The sequence below is a fragment of the Martes martes genome (assembly GCF_963455335.1).
Source record: "Martes martes genome assembly, chromosome: 5".
NCBI classification, from domain to species: Eukaryota; Metazoa; Chordata; class Mammalia; order Carnivora; family Mustelidae; genus Martes; species Martes martes.
Genome location: NC_137892.1, coordinates 138216413 through 138236342, shown reverse-complemented (window position 1 = coordinate 138236342; position 19930 = coordinate 138216413). Strand labels below are relative to the sequence as shown.

The 19930-nt window shown below is 38.1% G+C and overlaps 1 protein-coding gene across 1 annotated transcript in view; it reads left to right on the top strand.

The window, feature by feature from the left end:
• The window catches only part of SPEF2 (sperm flagellar 2), a gene marked incomplete at both ends in the record, with an annotated part of 174432 nt that overhangs the window by 107373 nt on the left and 47129 nt on the right, over window positions 1–19930 (top strand). The window contains 5 exons of the mRNA XM_080803297.1: window positions 3094–3221; window positions 3380–3518; window positions 7471–7608; window positions 10004–10155; window positions 14419–14599. Of these exons, the coding sequence (XP_080659423.1) occupies window positions 3094–3221; window positions 3380–3518; window positions 7471–7608; window positions 10004–10155; window positions 14419–14599 (738 nt within the window). The remainder of the gene's footprint in view (window positions 1–3093; window positions 3222–3379; window positions 3519–7470; window positions 7609–10003; window positions 10156–14418; window positions 14600–19930) is intronic.

Sequence of the window (19930 nt, the reverse complement as noted above, 5' to 3'; positions counted from 1 at the left end):
CTGAGGCCTTCAGCAGAAGGATGTAGCCACACACTGTGATGCAGCAGAAGACAGTGGCAAATAGAGGACCAGACCTCTTGTTCTTCCTGCTTTCCCATCCCTTGCCTAGAAGATGGAGGGCAAGGTTGTTTCTGGAAGTATAAGATTGTACAAGTTAGCCATCCAGGGCACCGAGCGGCCCAAAGAATGAAGAACAGGAACTTGGTCTGAAGGGACAATGGGAAGATATGCTGCACAGACTTCTACTTCTGATAACCCAAGTGAAACCATGTGGAGAATGTATTTTGCTACAACTAGAAGTGGTCTAGAGCCTTGAAACAAAGCAGCCACACAACCCACTCTAGTCATTTTTCCAACCTTAGCTTCTCACACTTTGGCAGGTAAGCTACAGAGCTTACCTGTCAAAGAAGAAGAAAAAAGACAGATGCCCAGTTAAATTTGAATTTCAGATTATCAATGAATTTAAGTGGGCCTCCTATACTTTAGCTGGTAACCCTAGTTCCAGGCCTTCCAAGAACACTCATATCTATCTTCCTCAGTAGGGACGTGGATGGAGAGAGAGGAAGGGTGGGAGGAGAAGAAGGGAAGAGGGGAAAAGGTAGATTGAGAGAGAGAGAGAGGTTGAGAGATTGAGGAGACTGCTTTCAGATCTGGCTCTCCCAGGTGGAGGCAGCAGCCAAGTTCCAGGAGAGCCTGGGCCCTGCCCCCTTTGTGAGCCATAGGAGGGGTGCAGAGAGAACAGAGAAGGCAGTCAGAGTGAGAAGTCTTTGCTTTTCAGCTTCTGGAGTTTTGAAGCTTATTTACTTTGGCTATTGATTTCCTATTATACTCAGTCTTAGCCAGTGAAAAGAAGCCCACTTAATTGGAAAGTATAGATCTGAACATCTAGTCACATCACAAAAGTTCAGGTGCCCAGGCCCAGAAAAAATTATGTCATAGAGACCGGAAGAACCTATACATATGAAATTATCAATAACTCATAGAAATCACAGAGGATATGGGAGATTCCAAAAGACCAGGTATAGGTAAATGCCTAAATGTTCAATAAAAAGCTAATGGGATTTAGTAACATACAGACAAATACTCCAGACATTAAGCCCTAACAAAATTTGAGAGAAAATATTGGAAGTCTGACTTCTGAGCATATATAAACTACAAAAATGACCACCCAGAGCCCATACAGTTTCACTAAGTCCTGCTGAACTGGCCCATTCCTTTTCCTTGACAGAAAAGTTGAATAGATGGATCAGGAAAGTACCATAAACTTTGTATATCTTGAGTTCAAAATAGTATTTGACAATTTCTCATGAAGTTCTTAAACACATGAGATCAGTGAGCCGGGTGTTACTTCACTTAGGTCTATTGCTAAGTGGTAACTCTCCATGCACAGAGTATGAATTAATGGATTCAAGTCAACTAGGAGGGAGGTGTTGTAGTGGGGCTTATTTAAAATGATCTTTAACACCATCCAGGGTATGATGAAAAAGTAGAAACCAGAGGCATGAGCAAGGGGGAAAAAAAAAGGTGTTAAAATAAGGTCAGAGGAGCATTAAAGGAACCATAGATGTTTAAGTTAGATAAGTGCATTCTTCAAATGTGTCTGGGCATTAAATCATAGACTTTTAGAACTAGATGGAGCCAGCCAGTCTCCTAAAAATTTAACTGATGATAAAATTGGATTCAGGTAAGTCTACGTAGTAAGATCTATTGAGGGCCTGTTACGTGCAAATGCTGTACTAGATGCTGAGACTAACAAAACAAGCAAGTTTCATCCTGAATCCCAGCCTACATCCTCCCACTGTCTTCAAATATCTGAGAGGCTATCATAGGGAATACCATATGAATGTAGTCTGCCCTTCTCCAAAGAGCACAACTAGGGCTAAGGAGTGGGACCTATAGGAAGGCAAAGTGCTGCTCAACATAAGGGAGACTTTTCTAGTAACATAGTTATGTGACACTGGAGGGCCTACCCTGAAATGTATCAGTGAGATCCATGGAGGGGTCATTTATCTCCACTATTTGGCATTTCTCAATTGGAAAGGGGATTAACCAAATAATCTCTCAGATCCCCATGTATAATTCCCTGAGTAAATAAATGCATAGCCAATAAGGGAATATTTAGTATAGAGAATTTATATTGAATATAACATGTATCTTCAATTTTATTTCATTTTGATTATTTCTTAGTTTTGGTTATTTATTTGTATCACCAAAGGTAACACAAACTTTCCAATTTTCATGGTACACACAGCAAAGATAAAACCACTTGGGTAAATTCAAAGAAATGACTCATCACCACCCTGACATGAACCCTAGATATTGCCCATGATAGGCAGTTTTCCAACCTAGGCAAAATATGACATCTATTTATTCATTCAATAAATATTTCTTGAGCACCCATTATGTCCCAGACACTGTGGTGATTATAGGAAAAACGGTAGAGTGGTGACTAAAACAACCATTGTTCTCATTGTTCTTTTTTTTTTAAAGATTTTATTTTTTCATTTGACAGACAGAGATCACAAGTAGGCAGAGAGGCAGGCAGAGAGAGAGGAAGGGAAGCAGGCTCCCTGCCAAGCAGAGAGCCTGACGCGGGGCTCGATCCCAGGACCCTGAGATCATGACATGAGCTGAAGGCAGAGGCTTTAACCCACTGAGCTACCCAGGCACCCCTCTCATTGTCTTATGAGATTTATATTCTAGGGGCAAATGTGGACAAATGAACAAGCAGTTGCCATTAATGTCATCCCTGCTATAATAGGAGAAAGTACGGGGGTTGAGCTAGAACTCTGGAATGTCAGAGGATGACCTTCAAGAAGTTTTGGATCAGGGAAGAATTTCTGGAAGAAATTTATCTGAACTGAGACATGAAGAAGTATTTGGAATAGAAATTAGCTGGGGGGGAGGAATGAGAAGGAGGGGCAAGAAGTTTCACAGAGAATGCTTTAGGCAGTTGCGTCTGCATCTTGTTTTTCTTGCTTTATTGCTTGTTGCTTGATATTGCTTATCTCGTTCTGTATTGCTCTTTCAACTCAGTTCGTCGTAAGAATTGTCACTTTGAAATGATTAATTTTATACTTTACCATTTAACAGGAAATACCTTCCTTTTTAGTACCTTACTGGGAATTAATAGAAAATTCCTATATAAACTCCATCAAAACAGTACTCAGGCATCTGAGAGAAGAACAGCATTCTGTGATTTCTTACTTATATGAAATTAGGTAAGTAAAGTTACTTATATGAAATACTTATAAAAAGTTACTTATATGAAATATTGTCAGAAATACTTACTTATATGAAATTAGGTAAGTAAAGTCAGAATTTTGTAGTCTACAGGCATGTCATGTGAGCTCCATCTCATTCTCTTACTGTCTTACAGAACAAATTTCCAGCATTTTCTACGGCGTCCAGATCACAAACAAGATTTTGTATCTCAATGGCAGGCTGATTTCAATGCTCTCCCTGATGACCTGTGGGATGATGAGGAAACAAAGTCTGAACTACACCAGAGAGTAAATGTAAGGAAACCTGTGACCTGCTGTACCAGGGTCTTCACATACGTGAATATTGTACTGCAGAACCTAACTCATTCCCTTCTTTTTCTGTGAAGTGTGGGGTGAGGAGGGAAATGGTTTGAACACTTACCTGCCAACTTTCAAGAGCAATGGCTCTTCTAAACTTGAGTTCAGAATGAAAACATGGTGGACAACACTTCCAGAAAGAGGAGCCAAATCCAGCAAAGCAAAAACATTCTTGACATCTGTTTTGTAGCTTCCTAACCCCTTTGTTTGGCATTGTAACTATCTATATGTCTGACATTAAGCGCATGCCTACCTTGAGTGCAGTCATAAGGATGGATGATGTTAGGGAGAAGAGGAATGAGGGAACTTCATGGAAAACCTAAAGGGCAGCCAATATTGAATAGATCCTTTGAGGGAAGGTACCAAATCTTATACACCTTTGTAACTCCAGTAGGCACCATGCCTAGCACTTAATAGACAGATTTTCATAAGTTCATAAATGGAATCTATTATGCTGATGTCTTAGAAGAGGACTTCTGATGTCCAGGAATCCTGATTTCAATTAAGAAATTAAAAACATTAAACTTTTAAAAATATCAATTCAAACAATAAAGTAGAGAAGCTTCTAATAAGAATAGTCAAGGAAAGAAAAAAAAACTTTAAGTAGAGATTTGGATATATCCCATAGTTTTTGACTTTATAGTTATAATAATTTTTATAACTATAAATTATATAAATATATATATTATAAATTATAATTAATTACTAAATAGTGTCTAATTGCCTTATTGATATTCTCACTGGCCACATAATTATTTTTTAAATGTTTTGTTTCATTTCTAAGTGAAAAATATTGTTATTGCTTAAAACTTTGTCCCTTGCTTCTAATTCTGTTTCATTGTGATCTGAGAATTAGAGTTTTTATTTTAATTTAATTTAGTGATTTTAATAATATTTTAAATTTATCTAAATTTTTAAGTTGCCTGAAACATGAAAATTTTTTGTTTATATTCCATGGATGCTAGAAAATAGCATATAATCTCTATGTAGAAGGTTCAATAAGTTTTGGCCAAATCAACCTTGTTAATGTCATTAGAATGCTTTTTAGCAGTAGATTCTCCACAGAAGTATATTATAGAGAAACTTGAGAAGTTTTAAAAAGTAAACCTGACTTTCCTTCAGGCCCTATGTCCAAACTTAGGTTTAGGGTGGGCCCCACATATCGCTTTCATTTTTTAAAATGTCATAAGTAATTCTGATTGAAAAAATTACCCTTTGGGTATATTTTTGTATCTACATAATCTTGCAAAAACTAATGGAAGTAAGTTAAAAATGCCTATGATGGTTACATTTCTATCTATTTGCCTTGCTTTATAGATTTAGTAGATTGCTTTACAGATTTTAATGTAGCAACAGTAATAGCTAACCTGAACTTGGTACAGTGCTGGCACTGTTTTCTTGCATCCTCAGGACAACCCTCTGAGATGGAAACTAGTAATATTCCCATTTTATGGATGACAAAATATGGTGAAATAGGTGTCAGAGCTGGGATCTGACCCCACACTGCCAGGCTCCCCAGCCCATGTCCTGAAGAGTTTGTTAAAACTGTTTCTCTGATGCAGCATTATTTGGCATGTGAAGAAACATGACACGCTATCTCTTCATGGTCTCCTATACTCTTTACAGTATAAAATAACCATCTTTGCACCAAAGTACTTCTTTTGTATTGAATTCTACTGTATCTAATATCAATACTGTGTACCTTGCCTTATTTCTTATTTGTATTTGTCCTGAATAAGTTTTGACTTTTACCTTTTTGTGTCATTCTGTTTTATGTGAGACTCTAGTAAGCAACACATAAATTGAACTTTGGCTTTTAACCCAACAGAAAACCTTTAAAACTTTTTAGAAGTGTTCATTTTCCATGATTTTTGTCTGTACAACCTTCACAATTAATAGCCATGATTTTTTCTTCAATACAACCCACTCTGATTATTCAGGAATACACAATAATTCCCTAATTCTTGCCAAATGAAATGTGAAAACCAGCTATGCCTCTGGGTAAGCCCAGACCCTCTCTATGCTTGGTCAATGTCTTTGTTCTTGGCTTATTTCATTCCAATTCTGAGAAGTTAATGGAGAGGTTCTGCTATTGCACTGTCCCCACTCTGCCATCGGAAATCTGAACCACAGAAATGTTAATACTTGCCAAGGCCTCACAGTGAGGCAGGAACAAAAAGAAAACTCTTCTAAAAGATGTTTGTACATCTTCTCAAAGATATACAAACTCTTGGTAAGCACAAGCCAGTATGCATTGAAAGTCTGCCAGAGCATTTGTGGAAACACCATGGAGATAACAAGATCAGCTCTAAAATAATGGTGTTTTGTGCTGATACTTAGCATAGGGCTATAAAAATGGCTGTGATATTTTCATTTTATGTGCAGTTCCCTGAAGGTAACAAATCAAAATGCTAAGAGTTCCATTAATACAATATCACAGAACTAAAACCCACTGTGGGCACTGGAATGAAACTGCTTGCATTAAGATGCCTGGCTCCACTACATGGAAACCATAGCCAAATGACTTAACCTGTCTGGGCATCAGTTTTCTCACCAGAACTTACTTCCTGGTTATTATAGCAATCAGCAAGGTAATCCATGTAAAGCACTTAGCACAATGCCTAACACATAATAATGTTCAATACATTATTATTGTGGAAACTGTCACATTTTGATTGACTGTATATATTTCATTAATGGGATATTTTATTAAACAGATGTTTTATTGCATGGATAATACGATATCCTTATAGGATTATAATAGTTCTTATTAACCGAGGAATTATTGTATGCTAAATAGTATGCTGAGTGCTTTATACACATAAGCTAATTTATTCCATATAGCACATCTGAAAGGTATGTTATAAAGAGAGTGAGACCTGAAATAGTGGTGTAGATTACTCAAGAACACAGGCTCATATCCTGGATCCACCACCTACTCGTTGTGTGCTTTTAGGAAGACAACCTCTCTGTGACTCTTCTGTGAAATGAACATTATAATATAGTACCTCAGGTTGTTGCCAGGCATTAAATGAGTTGACATAAGGACAATGACTTACGTTCTGACACACTGACGCATGTAGAAAGACCTCAGTACATGGTAGCTATTGTCAGTTTTGTTATACATGTGGCAGAGCTGGGATCTTTAAAAGATTTTTCCTACTGCTGGCTCTTTGGTACAAACCTAATTTTTGGACAATCCTATTAAGCTCAGACAGTATTTCTTGGTGAATGAGATGTTCCACTCATGTTTATTGAACAAACTTATACCCTTGGATTAAATACAGCTGCATATTTCTTCACCAACAATACACCATTTCCCAAAAAATTCCCTGAAAGGACTTTTTTATTTATGTATTTTGAGAGAGAGAAAGAGAGAAAAAGAGTGCTAGTACACGGGGGAGGGGAAGGGAGAGAAAAAGAGTGAGCATGGGGGAGGGACAGAGAGAGAGAGTGAATCTTAAGTAGGCAGAGCCTGATGAGGGGTTTGATCTCATGACTCTGAGATCATGACCTGAGCTGAAATCAAGACTCCAATGCTTAAATGACCAAACGACCCAGAAGCCCCAGGACTTTTTCAACTAAACAAATTTTCTAAGAAGGGATTAGACTGCTACATAAAACATAGCCATTCATAAATAAAGTGAGCTGCAGTGGACTTGTGCTGGACATAAGCATATGATATGGTGAGCTGGTCTAATAAAGTAAGGCCTGGCATAGAGTGGAAGCAAAATAAATATTTGTTGAATGAAGGAATAGAATGCATGAGTGCATTAGGTCTAATTTTCTTTGGAGACATTTTTAAGACAGGCAAAGTTTCTAGTTTTATTACACTGCGACAATTTGAGCCATGATGTAAAGCATAACAGTGAGGTTTCTTTCCGCTCAGGATTTACGAGACCGCCTGTGGGACATCTGTGATGCCCGGAAGGAAGAGGCCGAGCAGGAGCGTCAGGATATCATTAACGAGAGCTGGTTGCAGGACTCCATCGTAATAAAGATGAACCATTTCTTCTCACTAATGCAGGTAAGAGCGGCCCATCAACAGCCCAGACTCTTGCCTCCATAGCAACGTCCTGTCCCTCCTTTTACAACTCCTTTGGGAGAGTGAGGGGCTCCTTTAGGCTCCTTTTACTCACAGCACTCTGCCTGGCCTGAGCTCCAACTTGCTGAGGAAGTGAGCTGAAATAAATCATTTTGGCCCGGGGCCAAACAAGCTCTAGAACTGGGAGCATCCGGATGTCTGGGTGGCTCAGTCAGTTAAGCGTCCATCTCTTGACCTCAGCTCAGATCTTGATTTCTGGGTTGTGAATTCAAGCCCCATGAAGCTGGGCATGCTACTTTAAAAAAACAAACAAAACAAACAAACAAACAAAAAAACCACACAAAAAAACAAAACCTGGCAGCATCCCAAGCAACCACCAACCAGCTTTGTGTCCAGGTGTCTTAGAACTATGGAGGGGCAGGAGAGATGCTGTCTATACTGGTTTTTACCTTGTCAGCCTCTCACAGTGGACACCCAAAGTGGCCAGCAGAAGCCCAGGAAAGCAGCTCTGCTTTCCACAAAGCATGGTCTAGGTTAACATCAGCAGGCATTTGATTCCAGAAAAAAAGTTTGTGTCAGGATTGAAAACAAAACAAAGCAAAATAAAAAAACAAAAAACCATTCACCAGAACAACCTCATTAACTTATATTTGTAGCCTATTAAATAAAAATTACAGTTGGTGAGATAAGACTTATTAGTCAACAGATAATAATAGTCAAGTAGATTGTCAAAAGTAGGAAAGAAAGCACAGACCAGGTCTGGCTACCCAGCATTGCCAGGAAAAAGAACTAGAGTTTGACAGCTGGGGTGTAGTGAGCATCAGAAGCCATCTGTGCTTGTTGATTGGCTTTGCCTGATGGAAAAAAAAAAAAAAAAAAAAAAAAAAAAACCAACATTCTCCTGTCTTCACCTAGTTTTACCACTGAGAACAAGGTACTCTCAAGGAGCAAGTTAGGATCCTCCCCTTCCAGAGGAACTGGCAGATAGGTGATGATGCTTACTTTTCAAAAGGATGGTACCCAGATATTTAGGAAAGACAGTTTTGAGTTCTAAAACTGGCAAGAAGCTTTTATAAAGATTTACATCTCAGGGGCGCCTGATGATCCTGGGATCCTGGGATTGAGCCCCGTGTTGTTGGGCTCCCTGCTCAGGGGGAGTTTGCTTCTCCCTGTCCCTCTTCCCTCCCCAACCATGCTCTCTTTCTCATAAATAAAATTTTTAGGAAAAAAAAAATTAGATTTACATCTAAATGGACAGATCCAGGATTTATAATGACAAATTTTCTAAAGTAAATTAGAAAAGGGCAGTCAGGATCCCAGAGTTAGGAAGAAGACTATCCAAAGTTTAGCCAAGCTGAGGGGAATAGTAAGCTTGTGTTAGTCAAGCTGTGTTATATGAATATTTTTTCCAAAGAGCATAGCAGTGAGGGTGGAGAATGGAAGAGGGTATATTTTTCAACTTCAACCAATTGACTTACATGAGGAGATACTTCAGGAGAGTGGGATGTTTAGCCGACAATCCGAGCTAGCACACAGTTGGTGTTCAATAAAGGCTTGCTCAACCAATGACAATTAATGCTAATACTTCTAACTTTCAGAGGGACAAGCCCATGGTATAGGGGCAGGTTGAACCACAGGAGGCCAGAAAAGTCAACACAAAGCTGAGACCCAGGAGCAACTTCACTGATTACCAGCTCTAGGATCCAGGTGTGGGTTGTACAAAGCATTAAAGTGAGCCTGCCAAGCAGCACTAAGCCACACTGGGTAGCATTCCTAGGGCACTGGACTGGGCAAGGAGAGATTGACTGTTGGAACAGATGCGTCAGAAGCTTCTGGTGGGAATAACTGAAATCCGGTAGTGAAGGCAAAGGGAAGGAAATTTTTGTGAAAGAGAATTTTTATGAATCTTTTCTTATTAGTCCAAGCAGTACATGCCTCTTTGGGGAATAGTAGAACTCTCACATCTCAGCAACACCTAGATGGAAGGTTCTTGTCCTGGAAGTGAATCTACATCTAAAACCAATGAGGAGGAAAGAAGAGAAAGGACAGGACAGCAAATAAGAGCTGCTCTTTGCTAATTCCTTATTCCTTCCTCCATATATGCCAGGCACTGCTCAAAGGACTTTCACGTAGGTTATATTAAACCTTCACAACAACCGCATGTGGTGACTTCTGTTATAATCCTTCAGCATTGTTCAAATAGTTGAAGGCCTACCACATGGAACAACAAAGGACCTCATTCTGTACTGATTAATAATTTCCAGAAAATTGATTTCAACTGAAATATTTAATATAGTGCTTACAGAACTTATACATGAAATATGTAAAGATCAGCTTGTTCCTTCTTGGTTACTAACATTCATATTTGCTATTAAAGGCAGAGCTGAACCGTTTCCAAGATACAAAGAGACTCCTTCAAGATTATTACAGGGGAATGGAAGGCAAAATCCCAATCAATGACATTAAAAGATTTACTCAAGTCCCATTGGTCCAACTGGATAATAGAGAAATTTTGGAAAGCCAACTTAGGTAAGGCAGACCATTGTGTTGCACTAAAATTAGTTTGGGCATAAAACTTTATGATTTTAAGTTGAATACCACTAGTAAAAACCTGTATCTGCAAATCCAAAATGCAAAAAAGCTCCAAAATGAAAACTTTTCTAACTTCAACTTAAGATGATTGATATGCACTATTATCCAAATTATAGTGACTATTTATTCACTTTGCTGCTGAAGTATACTGTGTTTTATTATGAACTGCTTCCAAAAGATTCTGCTGGGGATATTAGGGAATATAGTGAGTATATAAATTTTGAATTCTGAAACACTTTTGGCTCAAGAGTTTTCAGCAAGGAATCATGAATCTCTTACCACTTTTATGAAAGGTCCCAAGCACTTATGTGTGTGTGTGTGTGTGTGTGTGTGTGTGTGTGTGTGTGTCATGTAAAAGAAAATGGAAGGGGTTGTGAGTCTTCTTTTATAGGTAAGGAAATTGAGAAACAGTAAACGTTCAGTCATATGTGATTACAACTTCATGAGGTAAAAGACTTGTCAGTAGTTTTACATCAAATTCCCACCAGAGCAAGAAAATAATTATATTTTCAATCAAACACTTCCATCCAATACAAATATTTATAAATAATTGCTTTTATAGACCCAGTGGGTGAGGGCAGGAGAAGGGCAAGATCCCAAACCCAGAGAAACTATGAACAGATAGAAGAATGTCTTTAAGAAATAGGGAAGGGGTGTCTGGGTGGCTCAGTCATTAAGGATTTGCCTTTGGCTAGGGTCATGATCCCAGAATCCTGGGATTGAGCCCCACATTGGACTCCCTGCTCAGCGGGAAGCTTGCTTCTCCCTCTCCCACTCTCCCGCCTGCCCCCACTTGTGTTCCTTCTCTCCCCATCTCTATCTCTGTCAAATTAAAACAAAAATCTTTAAAAAAAAAAAAAACAAATGAAGAAATAGGGAGTTAGAGCGGTGGTAATCCCAACTCTAAAACATTAAGAGAGCAAAAAGTAAGAATAAAATAACAAAAGGAAAACTCAAAATCCTTAAAATTATATGAGTTAATTAAAAATAAATTAATAAAGTAGTATTAAGAGTTAAAGGAATATTTTCTCATGACCAATAAGGAGGTCATGAGAAAAATAAATGTGAAGAGAGGAAAAAAAAGAGGTTAGGTTTAAAAAATAATATACAAGCTGAACATTAAGTTTAAATCTCCAAAGATATGAGATATGTATTGGAGATTGAAAGCAGTACATGTACTTTATTGTACAAGTGTGCTCGAGTCAATGCAGGTAGCACAAGTGGCACAAATCATGCATGTATTGTGATTATGTTTTGAAGACAGATAGATCTGGTTTCAATCCTGGATGTTATTTACTAATTGTATGAGAATTAGAAAAATTTATTTTGGAAGGAAAGTCACCCCACCTCTCTTAAGCCTTGGTTTTCTTATCTATAAAGTATCTATAAAGTAGGGTGATTGTGAAGATTACAGAAAATGAAATCCTTAAAGCACTGGGTATCATGTCTGGGGATCAGAAGACTTGAGATCTAATCTCGGTAACACTCAATAACTGATGACTATTATTAATGCATATCATGACAATAGCCTACATGAAGTATTTTTTATTCTTATAATTTTTATATTTTTAGTAGTTTTCAATTTTACCCCGTCCCTCCACCCCTCTCCCTTCCAGCAACCCTCAATTTGTTTCCTATGATTAAAACTCTCTTATGGTTTGTCTCCCTCTCTGATTTCATCTTGTTTTCATTTTTCGTCTCTTCCCCTATGATCCTTTGTTTTGTTTCTTAAATTCCAGAGTATTATAGTTGTGAGTATTGCATGTTCTTGCTTTACTTTATTCTCCCTATACCAAAAAGGATTTGAGATGACCTGAACACAATAGGATTATACATGAGATCTGAGACCCACTTTTTCTCACTCTAGATTTCCTCCATGTAGTCTCACCATGTCCCCATAATGCCCATATGTAAGCAAGAAAACACAAGAAGGAAAATACTGACTTCTTGATACAAATACAAGAGAAATGTTTAACTCACCAAGCTACTGGAAAAGAACTTCGAAATTGAAAACAATAAAAAGTTCCAAAGGCAATGTGAACCATCAGAGCCATTAAAAGAGGCCAAGTGCCAATGTCTACAGTAGCAGTGCATTCTGTTCTTAGCACAAAATAGCAAGTCAGGCATATTGGGGAAGCTATTAAAGTTGGTTAACAGAATGAAACAGGGAAAAGAACAGCCAGTTCTTATTTTCTGCAAAACAACTGAGTACCAATCTCAACCTCAAATCACTGCTATGAGTATCTACTGAAACTCTCAATCAGTGTATCAACCAATCAACTAATCAACCATAGTCTCTTTAAAATGTGTAAGGAAAACAAGCATACTATTAAGCATTTCCACATAGCTGTCTACTTTATTTCTTTAAAAACAGCAACAGCAGCAGCATAATAGTAACAAATAATTGGTTAATAAATGCTAGTGACTAAAAATAAGCAATGATAGTAATAGTGGCAGTTGTATATTTATATTATTTGAGGAAAGGAGCTTCAAGAAGTCAAGTGTCATGCCCCAATTCATGTATACTGATAGTGGCAGAGCTAGCTAGACCAGATTTTTTTCCAGTAAATGAATTCTAACCCCAAATTTTATTTCTAAATGACATGCCTCTAAAGTAAGGTGATGGGAAATGCATGTTACACTGTATTAAACATTTAGAGATGATCATAAAACCTTTACCTTATTAGACACATGAATCTCAGTGTCTCAGTGACTGACATTTGACATTACTTGATTATTAAAATGTAAATTTTCCTTGTGGGTAGATATGTACTGTATAGAAGAATCTCAGCACATGGCCTCTGTAGGCACAGTACACTGTCAGAATGCCAAGTACTATAAGAATCAAAGAGCCAAGTTCAAGAAACCACATCTAGTGTTCAAAACAAGACCAAGCTACTTGTTGGCTGGAATTCATAATCAGCTTTCTGGATCACCACGCTGTTCCCCAGCAGCTTGAGTCTGCCAGACCAAACACTTGATCACTATCATGGCTCCTGACTCTCCTCAAGTTTCAGGGAAGTCATGCTTGGTGCTCAGCCCATGCCTAGTGGGGGGACAATTTACACTTTGGATCCCTAAGGATCATCATAAGCATTCTGCGTTGGGGATCTCTTCCTGCTTCTCAGCATTTGAGATTGGGAGTCCTTCAGGGATAGAATGTTCCAGGGGCAGCTCTAAAATTTCTACATAGGGGCAGCAATATGGTTGAAAGAAAGGAGAGGGAGAGCTCACCTCTGAGTTCCCACAGCACTTTAAAAAGCAAAGAGAAAGCTTCATCATCATTACTCTTAAGTGGGGAGGGCTATTGGATTTTTTTCCCCCATCCACACCAAAACCTTGTGACCTCCACGAATCCTTCCCCCTTGCCGTCCTCACATCTGTCATATCCTGCTTTTTCACTGTCCGCTTCAGGAAGCCAAATAATGCCAGTCATCTTAAAGGAGCGGTGCCCAGTTTTATTTTATTTGCTTTTTCAGGATTGATTTGTTCCTTGTCAGAAGTTGATGCCCCGGACACATTTCAAAATTGCATATCTTCAAGATTCCTGTTGTTTCATTTCCCTCCCCATTATCAATGAGAATTAAACCTAAAAATTACGTTTTGTTACTATTTTCTTCTAGTTTACTCTTGTTACTAAGACTATAAAAATTTGAATACAGGGGCGCCTGGGTGGCTCAGTGGGTTAAGCCTCTGCCTTCGGCGCAGGTCTCAAGGTCCTGGGATCGAGCCTCACATCAGGCTCTCTGCTCAGCAGGGAGCCTGCATCTCTCTCTCTCTCTGCCTGCTTGTGATCTCTGTCTGTCAAATGAATAAATAAAATCTTTAAAAAAATTTTTTTGAATACAGTCTTTTTTTTTTTTAAGAGAGGGTGTTGGGGGAGGGGAGAGAGAGAGAGAATCTTAATCAAAGCAGGCCCCACTCTCAACATGAAGCCCCACATGGGCCTCAATCTCACAACCCTAAGATCATGACCTGAGTCAAAATAAAAAATCAGTCATTTAACTGACTGGGCCACCCAGGTATCCCCTGAATACAGTCTTTTATAGTCTTTTCTTCACTTGAAGAGTTCTTCCAGGACAATTATGAAAGTATAGGTTAAAGCAAGGTAACAAAATTCCCAAAGTAACATGTCAAAAAATAAAATTCTGGTAAATGAAATATTTATATTTCCTTTTTATTTGTTTTTTTTTTTCAAAGAATTCCTCTAATTTCTCGAATATCCATATCCCCGGATTCAACTATGTCCAAACCAAAAACAAAGGCCATACTGAAGGGCAAGATCGATTACTCACTGGAAAATGTTGAGGCAAACTTTGAGGCAGATGAGAAGTTGTTAATGGACACCTGGCAGCAGGCTTCTTTAGCAATATCTCACATGGTAAGCAGTGCTCATTATTACATTTTCAATAAGCACTAACATTAGTATATGCTATGAATAGAAAATTTACACAATGTTGTATAAAGCTATACCTTCAGGAACTTTTTTGTCTCGTTTTGTTTACTGAAGGAAATAAGAAATAAAACAGTTCAGTCAGCAAATATATGAGCTCAAGAATGGAGGAAATCATTAGATTATTTTTTGTGCTGGGCCAAGGTTCCAAGTGCAGAGACCAAAAGGGTCCTTTGGGAAAAGTCAATGACATGGGTCAAGTATAATGCAATAAAGGAGGGATGGGGCTGTGGCCTAGTGGAAATCACACTCCTAAAGAGGTATGTGCTTCATCTCCTGGACCAAATACCATTTAAGAATGAGGCCCAGTATGGCCAGATTTTATAATTTTCTAGGAAAAGCCAGAAATTCAGATTTGTATGTGAAACCTACTGATTTTTGCATGTTAGAAATGAAATCAAATTTATAAAACTTTACAGAGCTAAGAAAAACACACATCTGGCCTGTAGATCTCTAGTTTGCATAAGCTACCTATGGGGTAAGTGTTATCCTCATTACCAAGGAAAACGAGGATCCAGAAAGGTAAAAAATTTTGCCAAGGTCACTTAGCAGGTCATGTATCAACAAGGAGATCTGACCTAGGACTATATGAATTCAAAGTTCATGTCCTTTTCAGCTTCACTGGGAAGCCAAAGGACAGCAATGTGTTTAAGGGGCCCATACCAAATCAAAAGAGAAGGGAAGAACATACAGATAACTGTAATGTGAGGAGAAGCTTCCCCCGTACAGAAGGTGCACACAAGGTTTAGCTTGGAGGACCACCGTTCCCTCACTCTCCAGTCCTAAGTGCCCAAGGTGGTTCTGTTTTCATTCTGTGCCAGGTATTCTTTGAGTTTCCCCAAAATATCCCATCCAAACAGGAAGCAATGTCCACCTTCCAAAAAACCTTGTGGAAGAGATGGAAGAGGTGGAAGAGGAGCTTGCCTCTGGGTCTCAGAGGGAGGAGGTGACACTTCTGACTCGGTGTTTTCCAAGTCCCTTTCTGGCCACTCTACCTCCACGGCTCTTTTCTCTAGTTCATCCCACAGCAGCCTTAGTGTTCTGTCCTCTCTTTCTGTTCTCCTTCTCTTCCCTTTTTTCTTCCTTCTTTCATTTCTCCCTCTCAAAAGTGATTGTAATTGCCTTTCATTGTCTTGCTTCTTCTATAAAAAATTTTAGTGGGATTTTGACACAACTAAGAAAAGTGCATGAAGTAGAACTGCAGGGCTTGCTGAACACACCTAAAGTTACTGGTGGAAGCAGCACATGGGAGACATGGGAAAGGTCCACACCTACCCAGTCCTTGCCCCTTCCCAGTCCTAATCCCCTGGATTCCTACAACGTGGACACTCCGCTTGCCTTTTGACTAACCATTCCCTTGATATTCATAAGTTTTAAGTCTATTATACCTCTAAACAGCATACTTTAGCTTTGCTTGCTTTTGAATTTCAAAAATATGGACTCATACCTTTTGTCTCTTTGTGTTTTCTTTTGCTCAACGTTATGTATGAGATTAATTCAGTGTTGTTGAGTGGAACTGTAGTGCGTTCCTTTTTGTTGTTATACATTGTTGCATTATATAAATTTATCAGTTTATTGAACTAGTCTGCTACTAATACACATTTGGGCTTCCAGTTTGTGCCATTATGGATATCCTTGCTAAGAACATTCTTGTACTTGTCCACTGATGCACATATGCACACACAACCTCTGGATATATGGTTAAGAGTGGTTGCTGTCTTCAGTGTCAGTAGATGATACTATACATAATACTTCAGTTTGCATAAGTAATACTAGATTTTTCCCATTCACTGCAGTATTATCTTTGTCATAAATTAAGTGACCACATATCATAAATTAGTTCTGTTGCATTGCTCTATTTTTCCATCCTTGTACCAAAACCACGTAATATCATATCATTTGTTATCCAGATGAGCAAATCTTCCCACCTTGTCATCTGTCCAGTGCATTTTGGCTTTTCTTGGCTCTTCGCCTCTCCATATAAATCTTCAAGTCAGCTTGTCAAAATTTACAAAAGTGTTGGCTGTAGATTTTTTCAATGCTATTTATCAGATTATGGAAGTTTCTTTACATTTCTAGCTTACTATGAGGGTTTTTCATAAATATATTAACAAATACTTTTCATGCATCTATTGAGATTGCCAAATGATTTTTTTTCTGTTTTCTATCAATAGTGAAATATCATATTGGTCAATTTTCTAATATTAAACTTACATCACATCCCTGGAATAAGCCCAACATTATAATGAAACATCATACTTGTTACATATTGCTGGATTTGTTTTCCTAATAATTTACTTAGGATTTTAGAATCTGTTCATGAGTGAGAAAATGCTATCATTTGTCTTTCTCATACTGTCCTTTTCAACTTTTAGCATTCATGTAATACTAGCCTCATAAATCAAGTCAGGATATGTTTCCTTTCTTTTTATTCTTTAGAAGAGTTTGAAGAAGTTAGAATTATTCCCTCTTGAAGTGTTCGGTAGCCTTATCCAAGAGGCCATCTGGGCCTGGTGAACTAAAACTTTTCTTTCTAGGAGGTAATCTTCCGTATCTATAATGTTTTTTTTTTTAGAAATTATGCTTTTAAATATTGTTTACACATTATATCTTTGTTCACTGTCTTATTTTTATCCTTTCTGTATCTTTTCCTGTTTGCTTTTTCACGCCTACTTACTTTTAGAAGTAGTGCATTATATTATGTTCTTTTACTGGTTACCATAGGTTACACCATAAATTGTTAACTTATCAAATTCTAAATATTATTTAGTCAGTAATTCATGGTGTTATCTCTAGAGTAACCATTAAGTGAATTAGTGTGTATGACTTCCAAACTAATATAAAGAAAAACGAATAAATTTAAAATATTAAGTCCAAAATAAGAAAAGAAAGGAGGACAGAAGAAGATTTAGGACAAACAATACAAATAGAAAGCACCTAGTAAGACAATAGATGTAGACCCCAAATGTATCGATAGCTACTTTATAAGGCAAAATGATCCAGTTAAAGGAAAGAGATTGATTTATTTTGTTAAAAAAAAAAGTATGTGATGCTTATAAGAACACAGAAATCATCATCTGTTATTAACCAGAGAGGAAAATGAGGTAGCGTGATGACCTCCAGTAGCCACTGTGGAATCCTAAACCCTTGACTCAGAGGTTCAGAGCTCCCCATCATGCTGGTACCAACTCATGAAACCTTCTCATAAAGTAACTAAATACTGGTTCCTACATATTTCATCAGCATTAACAATTTCCATGCCTTGGCCAATGTCATCTTTCTCTCCTAAAATATGTTCTTCCTTCCTTCTATTTGATCAAACTATATGCTTTCTGAAAGTCTTCATAGCTAGTTCCTGCTTTGATTCCTGAGTTGTTGGTTGCTGTTTGAAGCCCTTGTCTTCTCTGATCATGTGCTCTTCCAATCCCTGTAGCAGTATTATCTTCCCAAGCATCCAGCTCTTCCTATCTAGGAAGGTTCTAGGTGATTGTAATGTTTATCTCACTATTTTCCTAAATTAGTGATTGTAATGTTTATCTCACTCTTTTCCTAAACACTGAACACTGTATTCTAAGACTTTTTATACACTCTACACCTGGCAACATGCCCATATCTAATATGATACTAAGCCCTCAGCACAGTCTGACATGGGACTGCTGCTGTACCGAAGATGCTGAAGTTACTACTGATGATGATGCCAATGACCATGGTGATGAGTTTGATTACAACTACCAAACACCAGAGAATGGGAAACCAGAGCTAGGAGTTTGAGGGCGGGAAAAAGGAATTATTATTCTTATGGAGCTACATAAAGTAATTTACAAGTCTTACAAATCCTATTAGAATTTCCTAGGGGAGATGACATTGTAGAATATTACATTATTGGAAAGAGCAGGACACAGCACAAAGAACACTGGCTACCACTCTGGGTTTAGTTGTATGATTTTGTGGAAATAACCCCTTCCAGTCTTCAATTCCTTATCTGTAACATGGGAGGCATTCCACATACCTTTCCTCTCGTGAATGGTTGGAAGATCCAATGAAATAATGTATGCCGATGTGTCTCGGAAATTGTAAATATAGTAGATCATGACGTTAAAAATTTATTAACAATTGTACTATTTTCCTTGTGGACTTTAAAAACCACATAGAGGGTTGCCTGGGTGGCTCAGTCTATTAAGCATCTGCCTTGGGCTCAGATCATGATCTCAGGGTCCTGGGATCGAGCCCCACATCGGGCTCCCTGCTCAGCAGGGAGCCTGCTTCTCCTTTTCCCCACTGCTTGTTCTCTCTCCCTCTCCCTCAAATAAATAAATAAAATCTTTAAAAAAATGAAATAAATAAAAACCACATAGAAACAAGGGAGAAAAGTTTAGTTAGTACTAATCTAATTAGTATTCCTAATAATTATATTTGAATCCTGCTTTTACGTCTCTAACAGACGTTTATGACCTTGATATCACATGACCTTAAAGGGAATTTTAAGTTTGCAGTGAGGCAGACATGCCTGGGCAAACTACTGTAGGGATAAACAGTGCCAGCAGGGATGAGAGCAACTGAAAGGAGAGCATTTTAACGCGGGCCTTTTTCTACACAGCAGTCCCACCAACAGCCACTCGTTTAGTGTGCAATGTTAATTTTTAGAAAAACTTTCTTCTAATTAACAGGTATGCAATGATTTCAAAGAAACAAGTCGTAGTTAACGCCCACAATGTCAAGACATTATTTCTAGAATTTCTTTAGACTTACAGGTAGATTGCTGAATGTATTGTGAATTATGTTAAATTTTGAAAGAGGCTCAGAGGTCTTTGAGGGAAGTGGACCAAAAAAATGCAGATGATGATAATTATCATCATCATCACCACCACCACCACCACCACCACAAAGTTGTTTATAAAGGAGAAAAATCCAATTTTAAAGGCAATTGCTAACTTACTGTGCTTTGCAAAAACAGATTCAAAACTGAATTGCTTGCAATTTGGGGGGGGGGGGATTAACAAGTCTGCTTTCAGCTTTACCAAGAATTTTAAAGCACAGCAGATATTATGAAATCCATTTTTATGGCTTAAGGGCATCTGATTAAAACCACATACGTACACTCACACAAAACTGGCTTGTTCTCTGAAATCTTTCTGTATTTCTCCGAAGTTCCACTGATCTTAAAGAAGCTGTGGGTAAGTTCCATGGAATATGATCATTTAAAAAGAAATTCCATCTATTAATAATCATTTCCTGGGCATCCCCTATGAGCATAGCAGG